The 17942-nt window shown below is 42.1% G+C and overlaps 1 protein-coding gene across 1 annotated transcript in view; it reads left to right on the top strand.

The window, feature by feature from the left end:
* LOC146821350 (alpha-tectorin-like) overlaps nucleotides 1-8824 on the top strand; it is a 289031-nt gene extending 280207 nt beyond the window's left edge. Inside the window, exon 9 of the mRNA XM_085609343.1 lies at nucleotides 8171-8824. Within this exon, the coding sequence (XP_085465469.1) occupies nucleotides 8171-8343 (173 nt within the window). The 3' untranslated portion in view covers nucleotides 8344-8824. The remainder of the gene's footprint in view (nucleotides 1-8170) is intronic.
* Nucleotides 8825-17942: the final 9118 nt, after the last annotated feature.

Below are 17942 nucleotides of genomic sequence, written 5' to 3'. Positions count from 1 at the left end.
CCCCAAAATTGGTCCTAGGATGCTTGTTTACAGTCCAGGGAAGACCTGGCCGGGCAGTTCGGGCTGGACTGTTCCCATTGAGCACAGGGTCAAGACTGATTTGCATATGGCTGAGTTCAAACTGGAATGGCATGGAGAGCAAAAAAACTATGGATTTAGGCCTAGATCTCTGTACGGGGGTGAATGTATGACATTGTTCAGCATTCTGTCCATTAACTGTTGTTTTTAGGTCTCGCCTGACCCAGCGCATGCACTGGTCTGGCGAGACTTATTGAGAGGGCTGCAAAAAGTGCTACCAGGCCAGTCTAGAGCTACAGTGCATGTGCGCGGGCGACGAACTTTACCGCAATTACTTTCACTTTCGCGGCCGCATGGCCGTTTTGCATAGCCAATAGGTCTCGCTTTTGGGACCTTATAAGTATTTAGTTATGCAACTGTTGCATGGCTAAACACTTATAAGGTCCCAAAGGCGAGACCTATTGGCTATGCCAATGCTTGTTGCATTTGTCACCCTGCCATGGAAAGCCACAATATGCTATAAACTAACTACCTTGTTCTAGTCTCAGCACTTTATCAAGAGCCTACATTTGACACCATGACATGAATGTAAAAAATGGCAAATTATAATATCATAGTGCCCAATCCAGAATCCTACCAAGGGTGCAAAAAACAAAGTTCTACAATCACACATACACACCTGTGTACACACAGGCACAGGTGCACATGAACACAAACAAAGCAGACGGTATCTGCCTGCACATGTCCTGATCAGGATTCACCTCTCTCTTTCGATCCTCTGCTCCCGGTACCTTTTCCTGAGACATGACATTGTCTGTATTACGCTAGCAGTACGACTGAAAGCGAAAGGCCCTCCACTGTCAATCCTACTTTTGGTGAGACTCGGGGTCTGCTCCTGGGTTTGGATCACTGATGTACAATCATCTGCTGGCGAGTTCAGAGCCCCTATATTAGACTCCACCTCTAACAGAAGAATGTGTTTCACAGAGGCATAGCTTCTGGCAGGGAGGCAGGGGCGTGACACCCCCCAAATAAATGCATTCTTGGCTTGATATTTGGGTCTGTGGGCCCTGAGATGGGTCTGCTATTATGTGTATTTTTTTACTCACCATCCTGATTTTACTAAGAGGTTTTAACGTGTTAATTTTTTGGATTAGGAACTTTATTATACATATATATATAGTGACCTGTTTACCAAAAAAACTAATAAACTGCACCCATAGAAGTACTTAATTAATGGGTGCAGAATTACTATGTTATGGAATTTACAAACATTGGCAGTAGTAGCTTTAGAAAGCTGTGCCAGTCTCAGGTTTCCTGGCATACTGCTGACAAGGGTGATGGGACAAATGCTTGCAAATAGTCTAACCACTGTCTATTGTTCGGGATAGCATTCCAACCCATCTTTTCACACCCACCGTGCCACTCTAGATGAGGTCCACCTAATGCAGATCAGTAATGACCCTTCTCCTCAGGGTAACAGTCCATCACAAACTGCTTTTTAGTTGAGATATTTGAGGTTCACACACCCCAAATCTCAATGACCAAGCAAAACCCCTGGTGTTTCTGTGCTGTAAACCATACCAACCAAGGGGCATATTAACAAGGGCTTTAACTGGGCATTTTTGGCTTTAAAAGCCAAAATAGAGGAGATAAAACTATCGCCCTATTTACAAGAGGGTGCTAACATGCATAATCGCATGTTAGCACCCTTTTTCCCTGACGCCTCCCAGTGCATCTCTATTGAGATGCAAAGTGGGCATCACTGGGCAGTACAGCCTTGCAAATATCGCTGATGTGCACATCGCGATATTTACAAGGCTGCCCCAGCATTTTAGCAGACGTTAGTTTTTGGATAAAACCGCTGTTTTCTCCAAAAACTAACGTCTGCTAAAATCCTGACTTACCCATCCCTAACATAGGGGGTGGATTATGCCGCTACGACCACAGGGTCGTATCAGCGAGGTAAACCAGCGATGTTCCCTGCAAAATGTCGATTTCCCCCGCTATCTCTGGAATTTTATCGCCCTGGAGCAACGTGGTGTTGAGAACGCGCTACCAGGGCAATAAATTCCAGAGATAGACGGCGATGAATAACAAAGCGCTCAGCGCGCTTTGCGTTATTCATCGCCGTTCCTTGCTGATATGCCCCCAAAGTACCTACTGGATGGGCTGAGTATCAACTGCTTGCTCAGCAGACATGCAGTTTGTGTGTTTTTTAAAACACCTTCCGCCCCTCAAAGTGACACGGTAAAAAGAAAGTGGCAAGACCCAGATATCCACATGGGCGAGCTGTCTCTGTATAGGAAGCAATATGTGCGAACTCTACACCATTAAAGGACAAAAGGTCATATGTTTCTCAAATCATAAAATCCCCTTGCGGATGCTGGGAGTTTTTGTAAATCATTGAACCAGTTGAAAATCTTGACAATGTTTAGCCATTTCTGCCACTGCTACTAATGCCGTAAGAAAGAGGGACGACTGCTTTTGAGAAATGCCAATTTTCACCATACATCCAACCATACATTTCTCTGCTTTCTGTTTCTCATCCCACTGTCTCAGTTATTTCTTGTTTTCTGCATACACCATTTCCCATCCTCCTGTATCGGGTCTTATAACTAGATTTATTTCTTTGAAGTTGTTGGAGTTGTTGGACACATTTGTAATGTCTTTAGGGCAAGTTATTTTGCTCTAGTCCTTTCTTAAATTTGGGTTATCTATTGATTTTCTTCTCCCTCTCTGTTGTTTATTTTAGACAGGTCTGCCAAGCAAGTTTTAGACGTTGCTGTAATACTGGCATTTGTCCTGTATTTTTGCCAATACTGCAGTTCGCCTTTTTGAAATTGCCATGTTTCTACAAGGCCTAAATGATGAAAATACTGTTTAATGCAGGTACATGTTTGAAAACGGCTTTGAAAAATAGAAACATGGCTATTTTGCCCACGCTACCATTCTGTATTGCTTTTGGGTAGAATAAGAAAATGAAGACTGATTGTGATGGGAGGGTGGGTGTAGATAGAAAGAGAGAGAGTGAGAATAAGAGAGGTTAAGGAGAGAAAATGAGAGGAGAGAAGCGTACAAGAGTGTAATATGAAGGAATACTTCCATGGTGCAAACCTCACTGCGAAGCAATCGAGGACTGACCAGGGGGAGCGAGATATAAAAGGACTTAAGATATCAGGAGTGAGAGAGAAGAGATACAGGGGGAAAGAAGATAGAAGGAGGGAGATATATAGATTGAGGGAGTGGGAGGGAAGGCAGGAGAATATGAGAGGGTATGTAGCATTTAGCAATATTTCGCTAGTGAAAAACTAACAGAAGCAACTGAGCACTGAACTGAAAAAGAGAGCAATATAGGAAGAAAGAAGATAGAAGGAGGGAGGGAGACATGGGGGAAAGGAGATAGAAGGACAGAATGAGATATTCGGTAATGAAGATAGAAGGGGAGAGATAGAACGAGACAGAGTGAGAGAAAAAAGCAAGGTATACAGCATCCATTTTAGGACATCCTCCTTCCGCACTCCTCAACACTGCTTCTTAACCATCATTCCTACTTCTTTCCCCTACCTCTCATACTTCATCCCGTTTTTCTTGTCCATCATTCCTACTGCTCGTACAGCATTCTTACTTCTCATCCATCATCCATACTGCTCATCCATCATCCCTACTTCGCATCCATCATCCCAATGTCGCATCCATCATTCCTACTTCTCACCCATCATCCCTATGTCTCATCTTTCATCCCTACTTATGATCAATCATCCCTATTTTTCCTCCCTACTTCTTATCGTTCATCCCTATGTCTCATTCATCATCCCTACTTCTCATTCATCATTCCTACTTCTTATCCATAATCCCTACTTCTCATCCATAACCCCCTTTCCATTCATCATCCCTACTTCTCATCCATCATCCATTATTCCTAATTCTCATCTATCATTCATCCACCCTACTTCTCATCCATTAACCCTACTTCTCACTCATCATCCTTACTTCTCACCCATTATCCCTCTTTCTAATACATTATCCCTACGTCTCATCCATACTTCTCATTCATCATCCTTACCTTTTACTTCTCATCCCTATTTCTCATCCATCATCCCCTCTTCTCATTCCTCATCCCTCAGTCAAACCAACACACTTTCAATGTTGTGAAACACCCCTTCACAATGATTGGTTGGTAACAGACAATCAGCGATGAGAGAGGGATGCATTCTATTGGTCTAGCTACTGACAAAACAGCCTTCTCATTGCACATACTGGTTGAGGATAGTGGAGAGGAAATACAACTGCATGTTTGCTTGCAGTGAATGTAAGGCTGTACAGAAATTAATTGTATTCAAGTATGTGCTTTACTGTTTGCACATGCCTCTGCACAAAGCTCTTAGGACTTGGGAAAGACAAGTGGCATGGCGTGGGCCATAAATTAACACTTGGAGTAAGGACTATACAGGTGATCAGAAACCTTTTCTGGTTTGAATTTTAAATGTATCAACTCTGTCCAGGCTGTGCTCTTCCTGGTTTCCTACACAACTGAAACCAAATCTGCAAACTGCAGAGACTGAAAAAAGTAGCTCTCAGAGCTAAAGGTAACTTCACAGCAAAACATTTTTTGGTACAAACAAAACTGAAACTAGAAAAGATTCCCCTGTGACCTGTATAGCCCTGTCTCCAAGTGTTGATTTATGGCTCCAAGTGTTGCCTTATGAAAACCATCAGAGCTTTCTGCAGAGGGTTGTGTAAATAGAAACACTTAATTAAATAAAAATGAAACGCTGCAAAGCCTTGGATTCACTAGAAGCAAGCTGCACAGTGTGCAATGAGAAGGCTGTTTTATTTCACCGGCTAGACCAATAGAATGCATCCCTCTCTCTTTACTCTGATTGGCTGTTACCAGCCAATCATTGTGAAGGTGTGTTTCACAAAATTTAACGTGTGTTGATATGACTGAGGAATAAGGAATGAGAAGTAGGGATGATGAATAAAAAGTAGGGAGGATGTATGATTCATGAGAAGTTGAGATGAAAAATGGGAATGATGGATGAGAAGTAAGGACGATGGATGTAAGGTAGGGATGAGAAGTAGGGATAATGCTTGAAAAGTAAGAAAGATTAATGAGAAGGAGAGATTAGTATTAGGGTTGAAGGATGAGGAGTAAGGATGATGTATGATGGATGAGAAGCAGGGATAATGAATGAGAAGTAGGGATGATGGTTGAGAAGCAGGGGTGGTGGATGAGAAATAGGAGTGAGAAGTAAGGGGGATGGATAAGATGTAGGGGTGATGATGAGAAGTAGGGATTATGGGTGAGAAGTAGGGATCAGAAGTAAAAATGATGGAAGGCAAGTGGGGATGATGGGTGAGAAGCAGGGATGAGATGTAGGAATGATGAACGAGAAGTATAGTTGATGGATGAACAGTAGAGATGATGGTTGTGAAGTAGGGATGGTGGATAAGAAGTAGGGATGATGGATGAGAAGTAGGGATGAGAAGCAGGGATGAGCGATGATAAGTAGGGATGATTGATAAGAAGCAGGGAGGAGAAGTAGGGATAATGGATGAGAAGTAGGAATGATGGGTGTGAAATAGAGATGAGAAGGGAGGAATGAGGACACCCTAAAATGGATGCTCTAAATGTAAGTTAGAAACAGTGAGAAACAGAGGAAGATGGAAAAAAGGATGAGATTGAGACAGGAAGAGACATTGATATAGAGACTGAGAGAAAGAAAATGTCAGAGTTAGTAAAAAGAACCAAAGAATACTTTTTACATATACACATTGATACCATCAGCATATTTATTTGGTCCTTTTATGTTATGCTGAGCATCTCCAACATGCACAACTCAACCAATTACCACATTACAATATACTGCTAAATACAACTTCCCTTATAACATTTTATATAAAATTATAATGATGGCTTACAATTGTAGGCACATACTGGCCATATTATGACAATCTAACAACCAGTGACTATGATGCCCCTATGAAGATTGTAGTTCTTTCCTTTAATTTATGTACAGAGTCTAGAAACAGGTGCCATAACATACTGAGCACACCCTAGCAAAACTGAACTCTCTTAAGCATCAATAAACGTCGTCCTGGAACGAAAATTATAGGGGCATATTTACAAGGGCATTGCGCCACCAGAGCGTCACTTTTACTGAAGCTCTGGTGGCGCAATGCCCTGCTCCACATTTACAATGTGACTCGTACCACCGCAACACCCAATGCTTTTTGACGCTGCCACAGATTTACAAGGATCTGTAAATCGTTTTTTGCTCTTTTTATGTGTGCTGCATTTTGCAGCACACATAGGTGGAGCAAATCACCCTCGATGATTGTTTATGTGAGGAAGGTGTCCCTTTTTGCACATAAACCATCATCCCTGCAACGCAGGTACCCTTGGCGCAAGGGTGTCTGCGTTGGCACCAGGCAGCTTTTTTTAGCACCAGTGCAAGGGAAAACGCAGGGGTGCACTGTATTCCTGTGTATAAGGTGCATCCCTGCATTTTTTAAATAGCACAGCGCTGCTAAATTGCTTGCAGTGCTGCGCTGCATCATTTCTTTGTAAATATGCCACTAAGTCTTTAGATGAGACTATACAGCGTTGGGCTTCTAAGCAAGGTAATACGATATAATACAGCGCTCCTTTGACTTTCAAATTATTCAAATTTCTCAAGGCGGCATAATCTGACACAGCAACTGGAAGAATTAAAGGGCAAATCCAGATGCAATCTTTACTACAACAGCAATATGTGGGAGCATTTCCTTAACCTCACTGAACCTGTAAATGCTCCTTTACCATTTGATGAAGTGGGCACCGTGCCGTCCAGGCTAATTGCTCTACGCCAGGACTCCCTCCAACTTTATACATGCTAGTCTTACCTGAGACTTTATTTAACAAGACAAACAAATAGCGCTGAATATTGTTGCCCGATACAATGTCCTTGCTGGTGCTCCTTATAGTTCAGTTGAGTTAAAATATGGTGGAAACAGAAGGGCTTTCTCTCTCTATCTCCTCAATGTAAGCAGAAGTCTATACAAGTGGTCCCTTGTCCATCTTGCTCTTTTTCATCTTTCATCTTGATTAAGAATAGTTCTTTTGCCATCTGTTTTTGACTCACCATTAACGAACACTGAAAGAAGACTGAGGGGCATATTTACAAGCCCCTTGCACTGCCGGTGTGTCACTTTTTTAATGCACCGGCAGCGCATTTTGCTGCCTCATTTTTACAAGGACACGTTTAGCCACCCTGAGTGACTTTTCGTTTCCCTGTAAATATGGCCCCTTTTCACGCAGCACTTTGCGTGAAAGGGGACTTCCATTGGTGTTGCTGTGGGTGTTCCAACGCAACACCCATGGAACCTGACTCATTCCCAGATTTACGAGAAATCATAAACCTGGGAATGAGTCAGAATGCTACGCCTCCCAAGGGGAGGCGTAGGGAGGCGCAGTGAGGAGAAATGTTTTAATTTCTCCTAGTTTTTAGGTCTCGCCTGACCCAGCGCATGCACTGGACTGGCGAGACTTTTTGAGAGGACTCCAAAAAGTGCTACCAGGCCAGCCTAGAGCTACAGTGCATGTGCGCGGGGGCGCGCGCCGCGCTTGACGCGATTACTTTCACTTTCGCGGCCGCTTTGATGTTTGATCGCGATCACTTTCGTGGCCGCACGGCCACTTGGCATAGCCAATAGGTCTCGTTTCTGGGACCTTATAAGTATTTAATTATGTAACTGTTGCATGGCTAAACACTTATAAGGTCCCAAAGGCGAGACCTATTGGCTATGCCAATGCTTGTTTCCTCTTTCTATGTGTGCTGCATTATGCAGCACTCATAGAAAGAGGAAATCACCTCTTGTTTTTGGGGAAGAAGGTGTCCCTTCCTGCACAAAAACAATCTCCCTGCAACACAGGCACCTGTGCACCATGGTGCAAGGGTGCCTGCGGCAACACATGGCAGCTAATTGTGCACCAGACCAGGTGGAGCACAGGGATCCGTCATAGTGTGGATATGGCCTGTGCTTTGAAAGTGACTCAGTGCGGCGCAGCAAAATGGCTTGTGGCAAAGTGTTGAGTCACTTTCTCGTAAATGAGACTCTGAGTTGCTAAGAAGAAAGACTAACAGTTCGAAATCATTTCTTCTTGCAGATAGAGGATCCTTTCCGCCGGTGGAAACCATTGTTCTGGGAGGAGTGCTTCTGGCTGTTTTGATCATCACCGCAGTTTTTGGGAAACTTTTGTACCAGTCAAGAAGATCGTACCCTACCATGCAGGCACAGTTGACCCTAGCCAACATTCACCACTCAGAAGTCGCCTCCTGAACAGCGTACATGCCATCAATGTCATCAAAAGCGTAGTCTCACACGTGTCAAGATGCGGTGTGCATACAACCTGATGCTAGGTCCTCCATCGCGGCGTTGCCTCAATTTACAGATGTACATAATTTATATTTTTATACATAGAAATGTAACTTTTTGGAAATAATGCCAGTCTTGCTCAATTTTGGAGCTGTTATTGCAGTGCATTTGTGAAAAATTGTTTCAGACATGTATTATAAAAACACTGGACGAGGATTGTGCACTCAAGGTGCATCACACTTGAACATGTTGGTGCATGCAAGATTGGAGCGGTGCATTTTACCCTTTGTCCTTCTTTTGTTTCATGAACCCTAACGAGGCAGTCTACCGTCTGATCAAATGTTTGAAACAGTTGCTTCTAGCTGCATAAGAATGATACAATTTACCAACAATTAAATAAATACACACTTTCCACATACGACAAACACACACACTTGCAATATTTTGTTTTCTTTAAGTGATGATCTCTGGAAAAAACTCACCTGAAGATAGCTGCATTTTAGCCATGCTTCTTGTGTTTGTAAATGGCGGCATTGCCATCGTAAATATAAAGGAGGCAGTTATTCTGGATTGCATCGGCCTGCAATGGTGCTCGTGCAATTCTGCACCAACATTTGCACCCATTGAACAAAGCAAAAGAGAATATTCACCTGCCTTACAACAAGTGCACGGTTTATGTTTAGAGTTACTGAAAAGTATGATCGCTTGTGAATGTACGAGGGCAAAATTGCACAAGCAACATTGCAATCCGAAACAACAGAAATATCATTACAATATTGCACCAGAAGGGGTGAAATTCCTTGTAAGGCGCATGAGCAAAATGCTTTTGAAAAATACAAGGAGATATTTAGAACTTTTGAATCCAGAAACCTTTGGTTTAGAGAACAAATTTGCTCCTTTTCTCTAGGTGCTACATCGCATATTTAAGCACAACAGCTCTTGTGCCGTCAGTTGTGAAGATGAAATTAAAAAACATTGGAGCATATTTACAAAAGAAGTGACGAAGCATGGTGTTAGTCTTGTTGGCTTAACGAAGCACGGCGTTAGCCTTGTTGGCTTAATGCAGCACTCCGCCACTTCTGAAACACAGGGCTGCACTGTATTTACAAGAATACTGTGCAGCCCTGTGTGTCTCTCTGCGTTGGCGCTAAATTTAGCAGCCTAGTGCCAACGAAGGCCCCCTTGCACTATACCATAGTGCAAGGGTACCTGCATTGAGGGAAAGGATTGTTTACATACAGGAAGGTGTCCCTTCCTGCACATAAGCAATCTGAAAGGGTGTTTTGTAACTTCTATGTGTGCTACATAATATAATAAAAGTTGCAACTTGTCATTTTTTAAAAAAAAGATTGTTTATGTGCAGGAATGTAAACCTTCCTGCACATAAACAATCAATGCCATTTTTCTGTTTCTATGTGTGCTGCATTGTGCAAAAACAAAGTGAAATAAAGCATTTCTCTTCATTTCGCCAGGGTAAGACCAGGTTTTCCCGGTCTTAATTTTGGCACTGCCCATATTTACTCCACCCTTGTAAATATGGGGCAGCGTCAACATCAGTGGGTGTGGGGTGAAAGGGTGCCTTATTTACGTTAAGTGGCTTAACGTTGCCTTGTAAATAAGGCGAAGCCCATATCGCTAGAGGAACATCACTAAAAGTGACGGTCCTGCGGGGATAGGGGCTTGTAAATATGCCCCTAATTTTTCTTGTCACACTGGATCCAACATATTAAACTGAAAACATACTAGCGTAGCAACAACCCACCCATGTTATAATGAAGGCTATAGACATATGGAGTACTTGTAGATTCACTGCGGTACTCGAACATTTAATAAAACCATGACCTTATGTCTTGCTTCCTATATGGAGGATGGTGGCTTCTTTTTCACGCTTGGGGGGGGGGGGAAGGAAAATTGTGGCTAAGTAATTGGTTCATCAGTATGCCATTCCACTGCCATCAAAAATCAGGCCTTACGCCCATGGACCTGTAACCGTTTTATGCGTCAATTTCAAAGTAACACTATGGCGATACATAAGAATGTCTATTACTCACAAGAGCATAATTCCCTAATGAAGGCTTCACAGTACAAAACCTTAGGGGGTCGGAGGGGGGTCATCTAGAGGCCTCAGGAGGTCAATAGGCTTGGTTGGCAAGCATATGGTCTCTGCAGGCGAAGCTAAAGCCACGTCACCTTGCTTTAACTTCTCTAACGTTTTGAGTAGGCAATAACAGCTCTGGCCAATATTATTATTATACAGATTTTTACAGCGTATGGCTACCCAAAAAGGGGTTCCCAGCGCTAAGCTACACCAGATACCACAAGCCAGGCTTTTATAATCTCCAAAGTCAGAACAACTGGGGGCATATTTATAAGGGGATTGTACCACTGAACGTCACTCTTTGATGTTCCAGTGGCGCAATGCCCTGCGCCATATTTACAAAGTGGAGTTAAGGCACTTTTTGTGGCTTAACGCTACTTTGTAAATATGGTACTCTTTCACGCAGGTATCGTATTGTATTGCAATTGCATTTGTATAGCGCTTACTACCACTGACGAGGCGTCAAATCGCTTTTTTCGGCGAGTAGCACGCTACTCCGGGACCCATAGAGGATTAGTGTTGAATTAGTATTGTGAAACATGCAAGTACATTTTAAGTGGTGGATAGGTTAGTCAGTTATTTGGATTCGGAAGGATAGCAGAATTATAGAAGAGGAAAAAAGGTTTGTATTTATATAGCACTTGTTACCCCTGATGGTGTGCTGAAGCGCGCTACTCCGGAAAACCCATAAGGATTAGTGGTGAATTAGTATGGTGAAATATGAAAGTGATTTGAGTGGTGGATATTAGTCAGTTATTTGGAGTAAGAAGGATAGCAGAGGGATAGAAGGGGAAGAAAGGTTTGTATTCATATAGCACCTGTTACCCCTGATGGGTTTTGAAGCGCTTTTTTGGCGCGTAGCACCCTACTCTGAAACTCATAAGGATTAGTGTTGAATTAGTATGGTGAAACATGAAATTAATTTGAGTAGTGGATATATTAGTCAGTTATTTGGATTGAGAAGGGTTGGGGAGGGGTAGAAAAGGGAAAAAAGGTTTGCATTTATATAGCGCTTGTAACCCTGATAGTGTGTTGAAACGCTTTATTGGTGAATAGCAGGCTACTCTGGAACCCATAAAGGATTAGTGGCGAGTTAGTATAGTGGAATATGGAATTTGAGATGTTCACTTCTCAAAAGGATAGTGGAGGGATAGAAGAGTGAAGGACTTTTTTAATTATTTTTCTTTTTATTCCTTTTTTATTTATTTATTTATTTAGGTCATAGCAGTAGAAGGAGGCTTTTGGATGAGTAAAGAGGGTTTTTGGAGGGGAAGAGTCAGAGGAAAGAGTTTAGAGATGTTTGTTTTGGGGGATCGGTATAGTAAAAGAGGTGTCAGATGATGTAAGGAGGGGTAGAGTATGAGAGAGTCTAGAAAGGGTTATTTTGGGGATCATAGTAGTGGTATGGGGTTTGGGATAAATGAGAGAGTGGATGTAGAGGATATATTGATAGATGAATAGGGTGAGAGGGTAGTGCATTGGATAGAGTAGTAGAAAGTAATTTCAGATGAGTCAGAAAGTTGGGCTAGAAGATATATTAAGAGAAGTATAGGCTGAGGAGTAGGGTAGTGCATTGGAAATGCCAAATTAGAAGAAAGTGATAAATATATAGATCGATAAGTACATTGAAAGTATATAGATGCATAAAGGAGATAAGTATATGAAGATTAAAGATATTGATAGAGGTACAGGATGAGAAATAAGGTAGTGCATTGGATATGCTTTTTCAGGAGAAAAGTAACAGACACACAGATCCAAGTACATGGAGGTACATAGATGCACAATGGAAGCAAGTACATGTAGACCAAAGATGATTTATTATTTTATTTTTTCAACAACATAATTATTCTACATGTTTATAGAAAGCAATACACAAATAGTGAAAATAAATTGTGGGTGGGTTTTACTGAATGGGAACATGGGCAGCATATCTGACCCTGGTTCCGACCAGTCTTGAACAGGCACAAACAGGCAACTGCCCTTGTCCTCTCCACCCTTAACAGGCTCAAACAGGCAACTGCCCTTGTCCTCTCCGCCCTTAGCTTCGACGCCCGGGCTGAGACACGCTAACCCTGGCCTTTTATAGCCCTAGTAATCAGGTAACCCCTCCAGCCAATGGGAACCCTAGCCCTAACACTATCCAATCACAACGATACCCCTAAAAACTGGAACCGTATCTGTGTGAAAGGGGTGTGCAACGGGTGTTGCTGTGGGCGTTCCACTGCAACACCCATTGCTTTTTGATGCTGCCCCAGATTTACAAGGAGGTGTAAACCTGAGGCAGTGCCAAAAACTTACGCCATGCAATAATAGGCGTTAGAATGGCGCAACGAGGAGAAATATTTTTATTTCTCCTCGTTTTTGCTTTTTCTATGTGTGCTGCATGCTGGGTGGGGGGAGGATGCCCACCAGCATAACTTTGTTCTTATCACAAGTTTCTTCCTGCATGAACGCTAATTTCCTGAAGCTGAATAGGGATTCAGCTTAAGGAAAATAGCGTTCATCCACGAAGAAACTTGGGAAAGGCAGCTGTTCAGAGCCTCTGCATTACAGTTCTATTGAGATGACAGGGAGACTACGATCTACCACCTCTACGGCACCAGTCCCAGGCCAGAGCTTTCACCCCCAGAAGTCAGGCCACTGCCATCACTTTTCACTTCCACAGTACATCCTGACTCCGATCTAGAAAACCTATTCACATCACAGGTTCAGGACTGCATCCTTTGTCAAGGGCAATGTTAACGGAGCCATATACCGTTGCTCCAATTACATGCATGTTATTATACGAGTGTCTTATATATATATATATATATATATATATATATATATATATATGTATATATATTACCTACTGGCGGTCGCCAGTAGGTAGTTATAGTTAGGACCACGTTTCCATAGGAAAACCTCAACATTCTATTTTGAATAACTTTGGCGCCGGTCGACGAATCCTCGCGAATTTCTCAAAATAGGTGGGGCGCTACGCTCCGCTCCTACCCTGAAAGTCTCGGGGGGATTCGTCAAGCGGGGGCTGAGATAAAAGGGGGGTCCCAAAACGCGTTTTTCCCATGCATTTTTCCATAGGACCTTTAGAACGAGCTACAGCCCGAACGGCTGAACAGAATTACTTGAAATTTGGCAGAGAGGTAGTCCTCAGGTCAAGGAAGTGCCTTTTGTAGGTTTGGTGTAAATCTGTTCAGTAGATTCTGAGAAAATAGCCTTTAAATCAATATATATATCTGAGCCCGCTTACGGTACGCTTACCGTACGCTTACGGTAAGCGTACGGCGGCGTGCGCGAGCGCGATTCTGATTGGCTCTTAGATCTTAGTAAACATTCGAATCGGTCGAAACCAGGAAGCGGCGGCCGCCATTTTGTGTATTTCACTCTGAAAAAAAAGAGTGAAAACAAGGAAAGGGGGCAATGAGGAGAGTTACAGACCCCCTAACATTTGTAAGGGGGTCAAAGAAGGACAGAAAAGTACAAAAAAAACATTTATTGATTTAAAAAAAAAATCACGGGGTACGCGTACGGTAAGCTTACGGTAAGCGTACGGTAAAAAAAAAAAAAAAAAGATAAATGAAAAGCAGATTTAAGAGTTTAGAAATTAGGGAGCTCTAAAAAGAGCTGTTGTGTTTATGAAGTCATTTTTTTAGTGGTACCTACAAGTAAGTACCGATGCAGAGTCTAAGGTTCAAGAGGAAGACTCTGTTCCCTTCATCATTGAAGTGCACACCATCTCCTCTATAAATGTCTTGCATGTCATAACGCAAGTTGTTGTGGTAAATGGCACCCATACCATAGTCACGGAGGAAAGCAGAAACAGATTTGTTGACGTGCTTTCTTGCTTTGTCAATCTGTGGACAGAAATGATTGGACCAGTTCCATTTTTGCCTTTGGCATATGTTGGAAAACACAAAGGCAGTTTTAGGGAAAAGTGTAAACAGTTGTGCAAAGGTGTCCTTCATAAGCATTTCCAGACCTACCCCAGTCAAAGTGCCTAGGTCATTGCCACCACAGTGCACTATTATGAGGTCAGGGTGTTGGATTTGAATGAAGGATTTCACCAATGGCATCAATTGGTGCCACTTTAACCCTCTCTGACCAATCCATTTAATGTCTACATTTGGCAAAGCAAGGTCTCTCACCATATCTGTTTTCTCTGCAAACTTTTCACTCCAGAAGACATAGCTGTGCCCTACAATCCACACTGTGAACATCTTCAAAGGAGAACTGGATGCACTCAGGAGGTGTCTTTCAGTAGAATGGCAATAAGAAAAGAAAGACAGTTTGGAAATGGAGGCATACATATTTTTTTAAAACAAAAAGAACTGATTGGCTGTTTCATACCATTCTAGAATAAAAACTAGGCTGTATGTGAAAATTAATAGAAGCATGTTTTGTATTGGTACAAAAAAATGTGTAACCAAAGAACAGTACTATGGATTTGCTGTAAGGTTTGAAAAGTCAAGCACTCTTGCTCTGTGGAATTGAAACATTGTGTGTCGAACTTCTGACCTAACTGCACACAGCAGTGTTCCATGAGCTGTTGCTATGGTAGCAGGCAGAAGTCAAGTTGGGGGAAGGGTACTAGGCAGAAGTCAAGTTGGGGGCAGGGTACTTTTGGAAAAGGGTTGGTTTTCAACCAATAGAAATGTGTGAATACATGTGAAAAAAAGGGGGAAGCACTGAGATTTGAAACTTACATGTATATGTGTGGAAAAATAGAGGGAAAGTTTGCCATTATCTGGTTCTGCTGAGAGGAGAGAGGTGAACAGAACAGAGATCCTGGCTCTGATAATCTGCTGTTTGAGTGTCACATTTCTTTCACAACTAACTAATTTTAAAGGTGAGTTTACAGTTTGAGAGGGGATGTATGTGGTAACTTAAGAAATGAATAATAGAAATGGGAATTGTTTTTGTTGTAGTTACACATGGTGGTTTCATAATGTGTCAGTGTGTAAAAGTGATTTACACTTGCCCCGAAAAAAAAAAAGAGCAGTAAGTGTGCTTTCAAATTGGCAAAGAAATTTCGTTTTGGCACTAATGTGAAAACATGACTCTGTGTGCATAGAGGAATTATAGGCAGAGATTTATTGCGTCTTGCTCTGGTGATTTCACAGTTGCATTAGATGGAAAGGGGGAGCGAATTTTTGGGGGAAGAAGCAGAGGCTTAGCACACACCCATGTCCTTGCCGTGTATAGTCATGCACAGTATTTACAAGCGAGTGGGGTTTTCAGGTTTCAGTCTGTAATGCAAATACATTCAGCATCACTAAGGCTGGTTGCCCTTGGTGGAGTGTAGGCAGTCACAGAGAATGCACATGGTGGTGGTCTGAAAAAAAAACAGCTTGGACACGTGCAATTAAATAAATCAAAAATAGTGGTTTCATAATGTGTCAGTCTGTAAAAGTGATTTCAAATTGTAAAAAGAGATTTTCACTTGGCCCGAAAAAAAAAGAGCAGTAAGTGTGCTTTCAAATTGGCAAAGAAATTTCGTTTTGGCACTAATGTGAAAACATGACTCTGTGTGCATAGAAGAATTATAGGCAGAGATTTATTGCGTCTTGCTCTGGTGATTTCACAGTTGCATTAGATGGAAAGGGGGAGCGAATTTTTGGGGGAAGAAGCAGAGTCTTAGCACACACCCATGTGCTTGCCGTGTATAGTCATGCACAGTATTTAGAAGCCAGTGGGGTTTTCAGGTTTAAGTCTGTAATGCAAATACATTCAGCATCACTAAGGCTGGTTGCCCTTGCTGGAGTGTAGGCAGTCACAGAGAATGCACATGGTGTTGGTCTGAAAAAAAAACAGCTTGGACACGTCCAATTAAATAAATCAAAAATAGTGGTTTCATAATGTGTCAGTCTGTAAAAGTGATTTCCAATTGTAAAAAGTGATTTTCACTTGCCCCGAAAAAAAAAAGAGCAGTAAGTGTGCTTTAAAAATGGCAAAGAAATTTCGTTTTGGCACTAATGTGAAAACATGACTCTGTGTGCATAGAAGAATTATAGGCAGAGATTTATTGCGTCTTGCTCTGGTGATTTCACAGTTGCATTAGATGGAAAGGGGGAGCGAATTTTTGGGGGAAGAAGCAGAGGCTTAGCACACACCCATGTCCTTGCCGTGTATAGTCATGCACAGTATTTACAAGCCAGTGGGGTTTTCAGGTTTAAGTCTGTAATGCAAATACATTCAGCATCACTAAGGCTGGTTGCCCTTGGTGGAGTGTAGGCAGTCACAGAGAATGCACATGGTGGTGGTCTGAAAAAAAAACAGCTTGGACACGTGCAATTAAATAAATCAAAAATAGTGGTTTCATAATGTGTCAGTCTGTAAAAGTGATTTCAAATTGTAAAAAGAGATTTTCACTTGGCCCGAAAAAAAAAAGAGCAGTAAGTGTGCTTTCAAATTGGCAAAGAAATTTCGTTGTGGGACTAATGTGAAAACATGACTCTGTGTGCATAGAAGAATTATAGGCAGAGATTTATTGCGTCTTGCTCTGGTGATTTCACAGTTGCATTAGATGGAAAGGGGGAGCGAATTATTGGGGGAAGAAGCAGAGGCTTAGCACACACCCATGTCCTTGCCGTGTATAGTCATGCACAGTATTTACAAGCCAGTGGGGTTTTCAGGTTTAAGTCTGTAATGCAAATACATTCAGCATCACTAAGGCTGGTTGCCCTTGCTGGAGTGTAGGCAGTCACAGAGAATGCACATGGTGGTGGTCTGAAAAAAAAACAGCTTGGACACGTGCAATTAAATAAATCAAAAATAGTGGTTTCATAATGTGTCAGTCTGTAAAAGTGATTTCAAATTGTAAAAAGAGATTTTCACTTGGCCCGAAAAAAAAAGAGCAGTAAGTGTGCTTTGAAATTGGCAAAGAAATTTCGTTTTGGCACTAATGTGAAAACATGACTCTGTGTGCATAGAAGAATTATAGGCAGAGATTTATTGCGTCTTGCTCTGGTGATTTCACAGTTGCATTAGATGGAAAGGGGGAGCGAATTATTGGGGGAAGAAGCAGAGGCTTAGCACACACCCATGTCCTTGCCGTGTATAGTCATGCACAGTATTTACAAGGCAGTGGGGTTTTCAGGTTTAAGTCTGTAATGCAAATACATTCAGCATCACTAAGGCTGGTTGCCCTTGCTGGAGTGTAGGCAGTCACATAGAATGCACATGGTGGTGGTCTGAAAAAAAAGCAGCTTGGACACGTGCAATTAAATAAATCAAAAATAGTGGTTTCATAATGTGTCAGTCTGTAAAAGTGATTTCAAATTGTAAAAAGAGATTTTCACTTGGCCCGAAAAAAAAAGAGCAGTAAGTGTGCTTTCAAATTGGCAAAGAAATTTCGTTTTGGCACTAATGTGAAAACATGACTCTGTGTGCATAGAAGAATTATAGGCAGAGATTTATTGCGTCTTGCTCTGGTGATTTCACAGTTGCATTAGATGGAAAGGGGGAG

This window comes from Triturus cristatus, chromosome 6, assembly GCF_964204655.1.
Source record: "Triturus cristatus chromosome 6, aTriCri1.1, whole genome shotgun sequence".
Lineage (NCBI taxonomy): Eukaryota > Metazoa > Chordata > Amphibia > Caudata > Salamandridae > Triturus > Triturus cristatus.
Note: the sequence above shows the minus strand (reverse complement) of the source record. Positions and strands in the feature narration are given on the sequence as shown.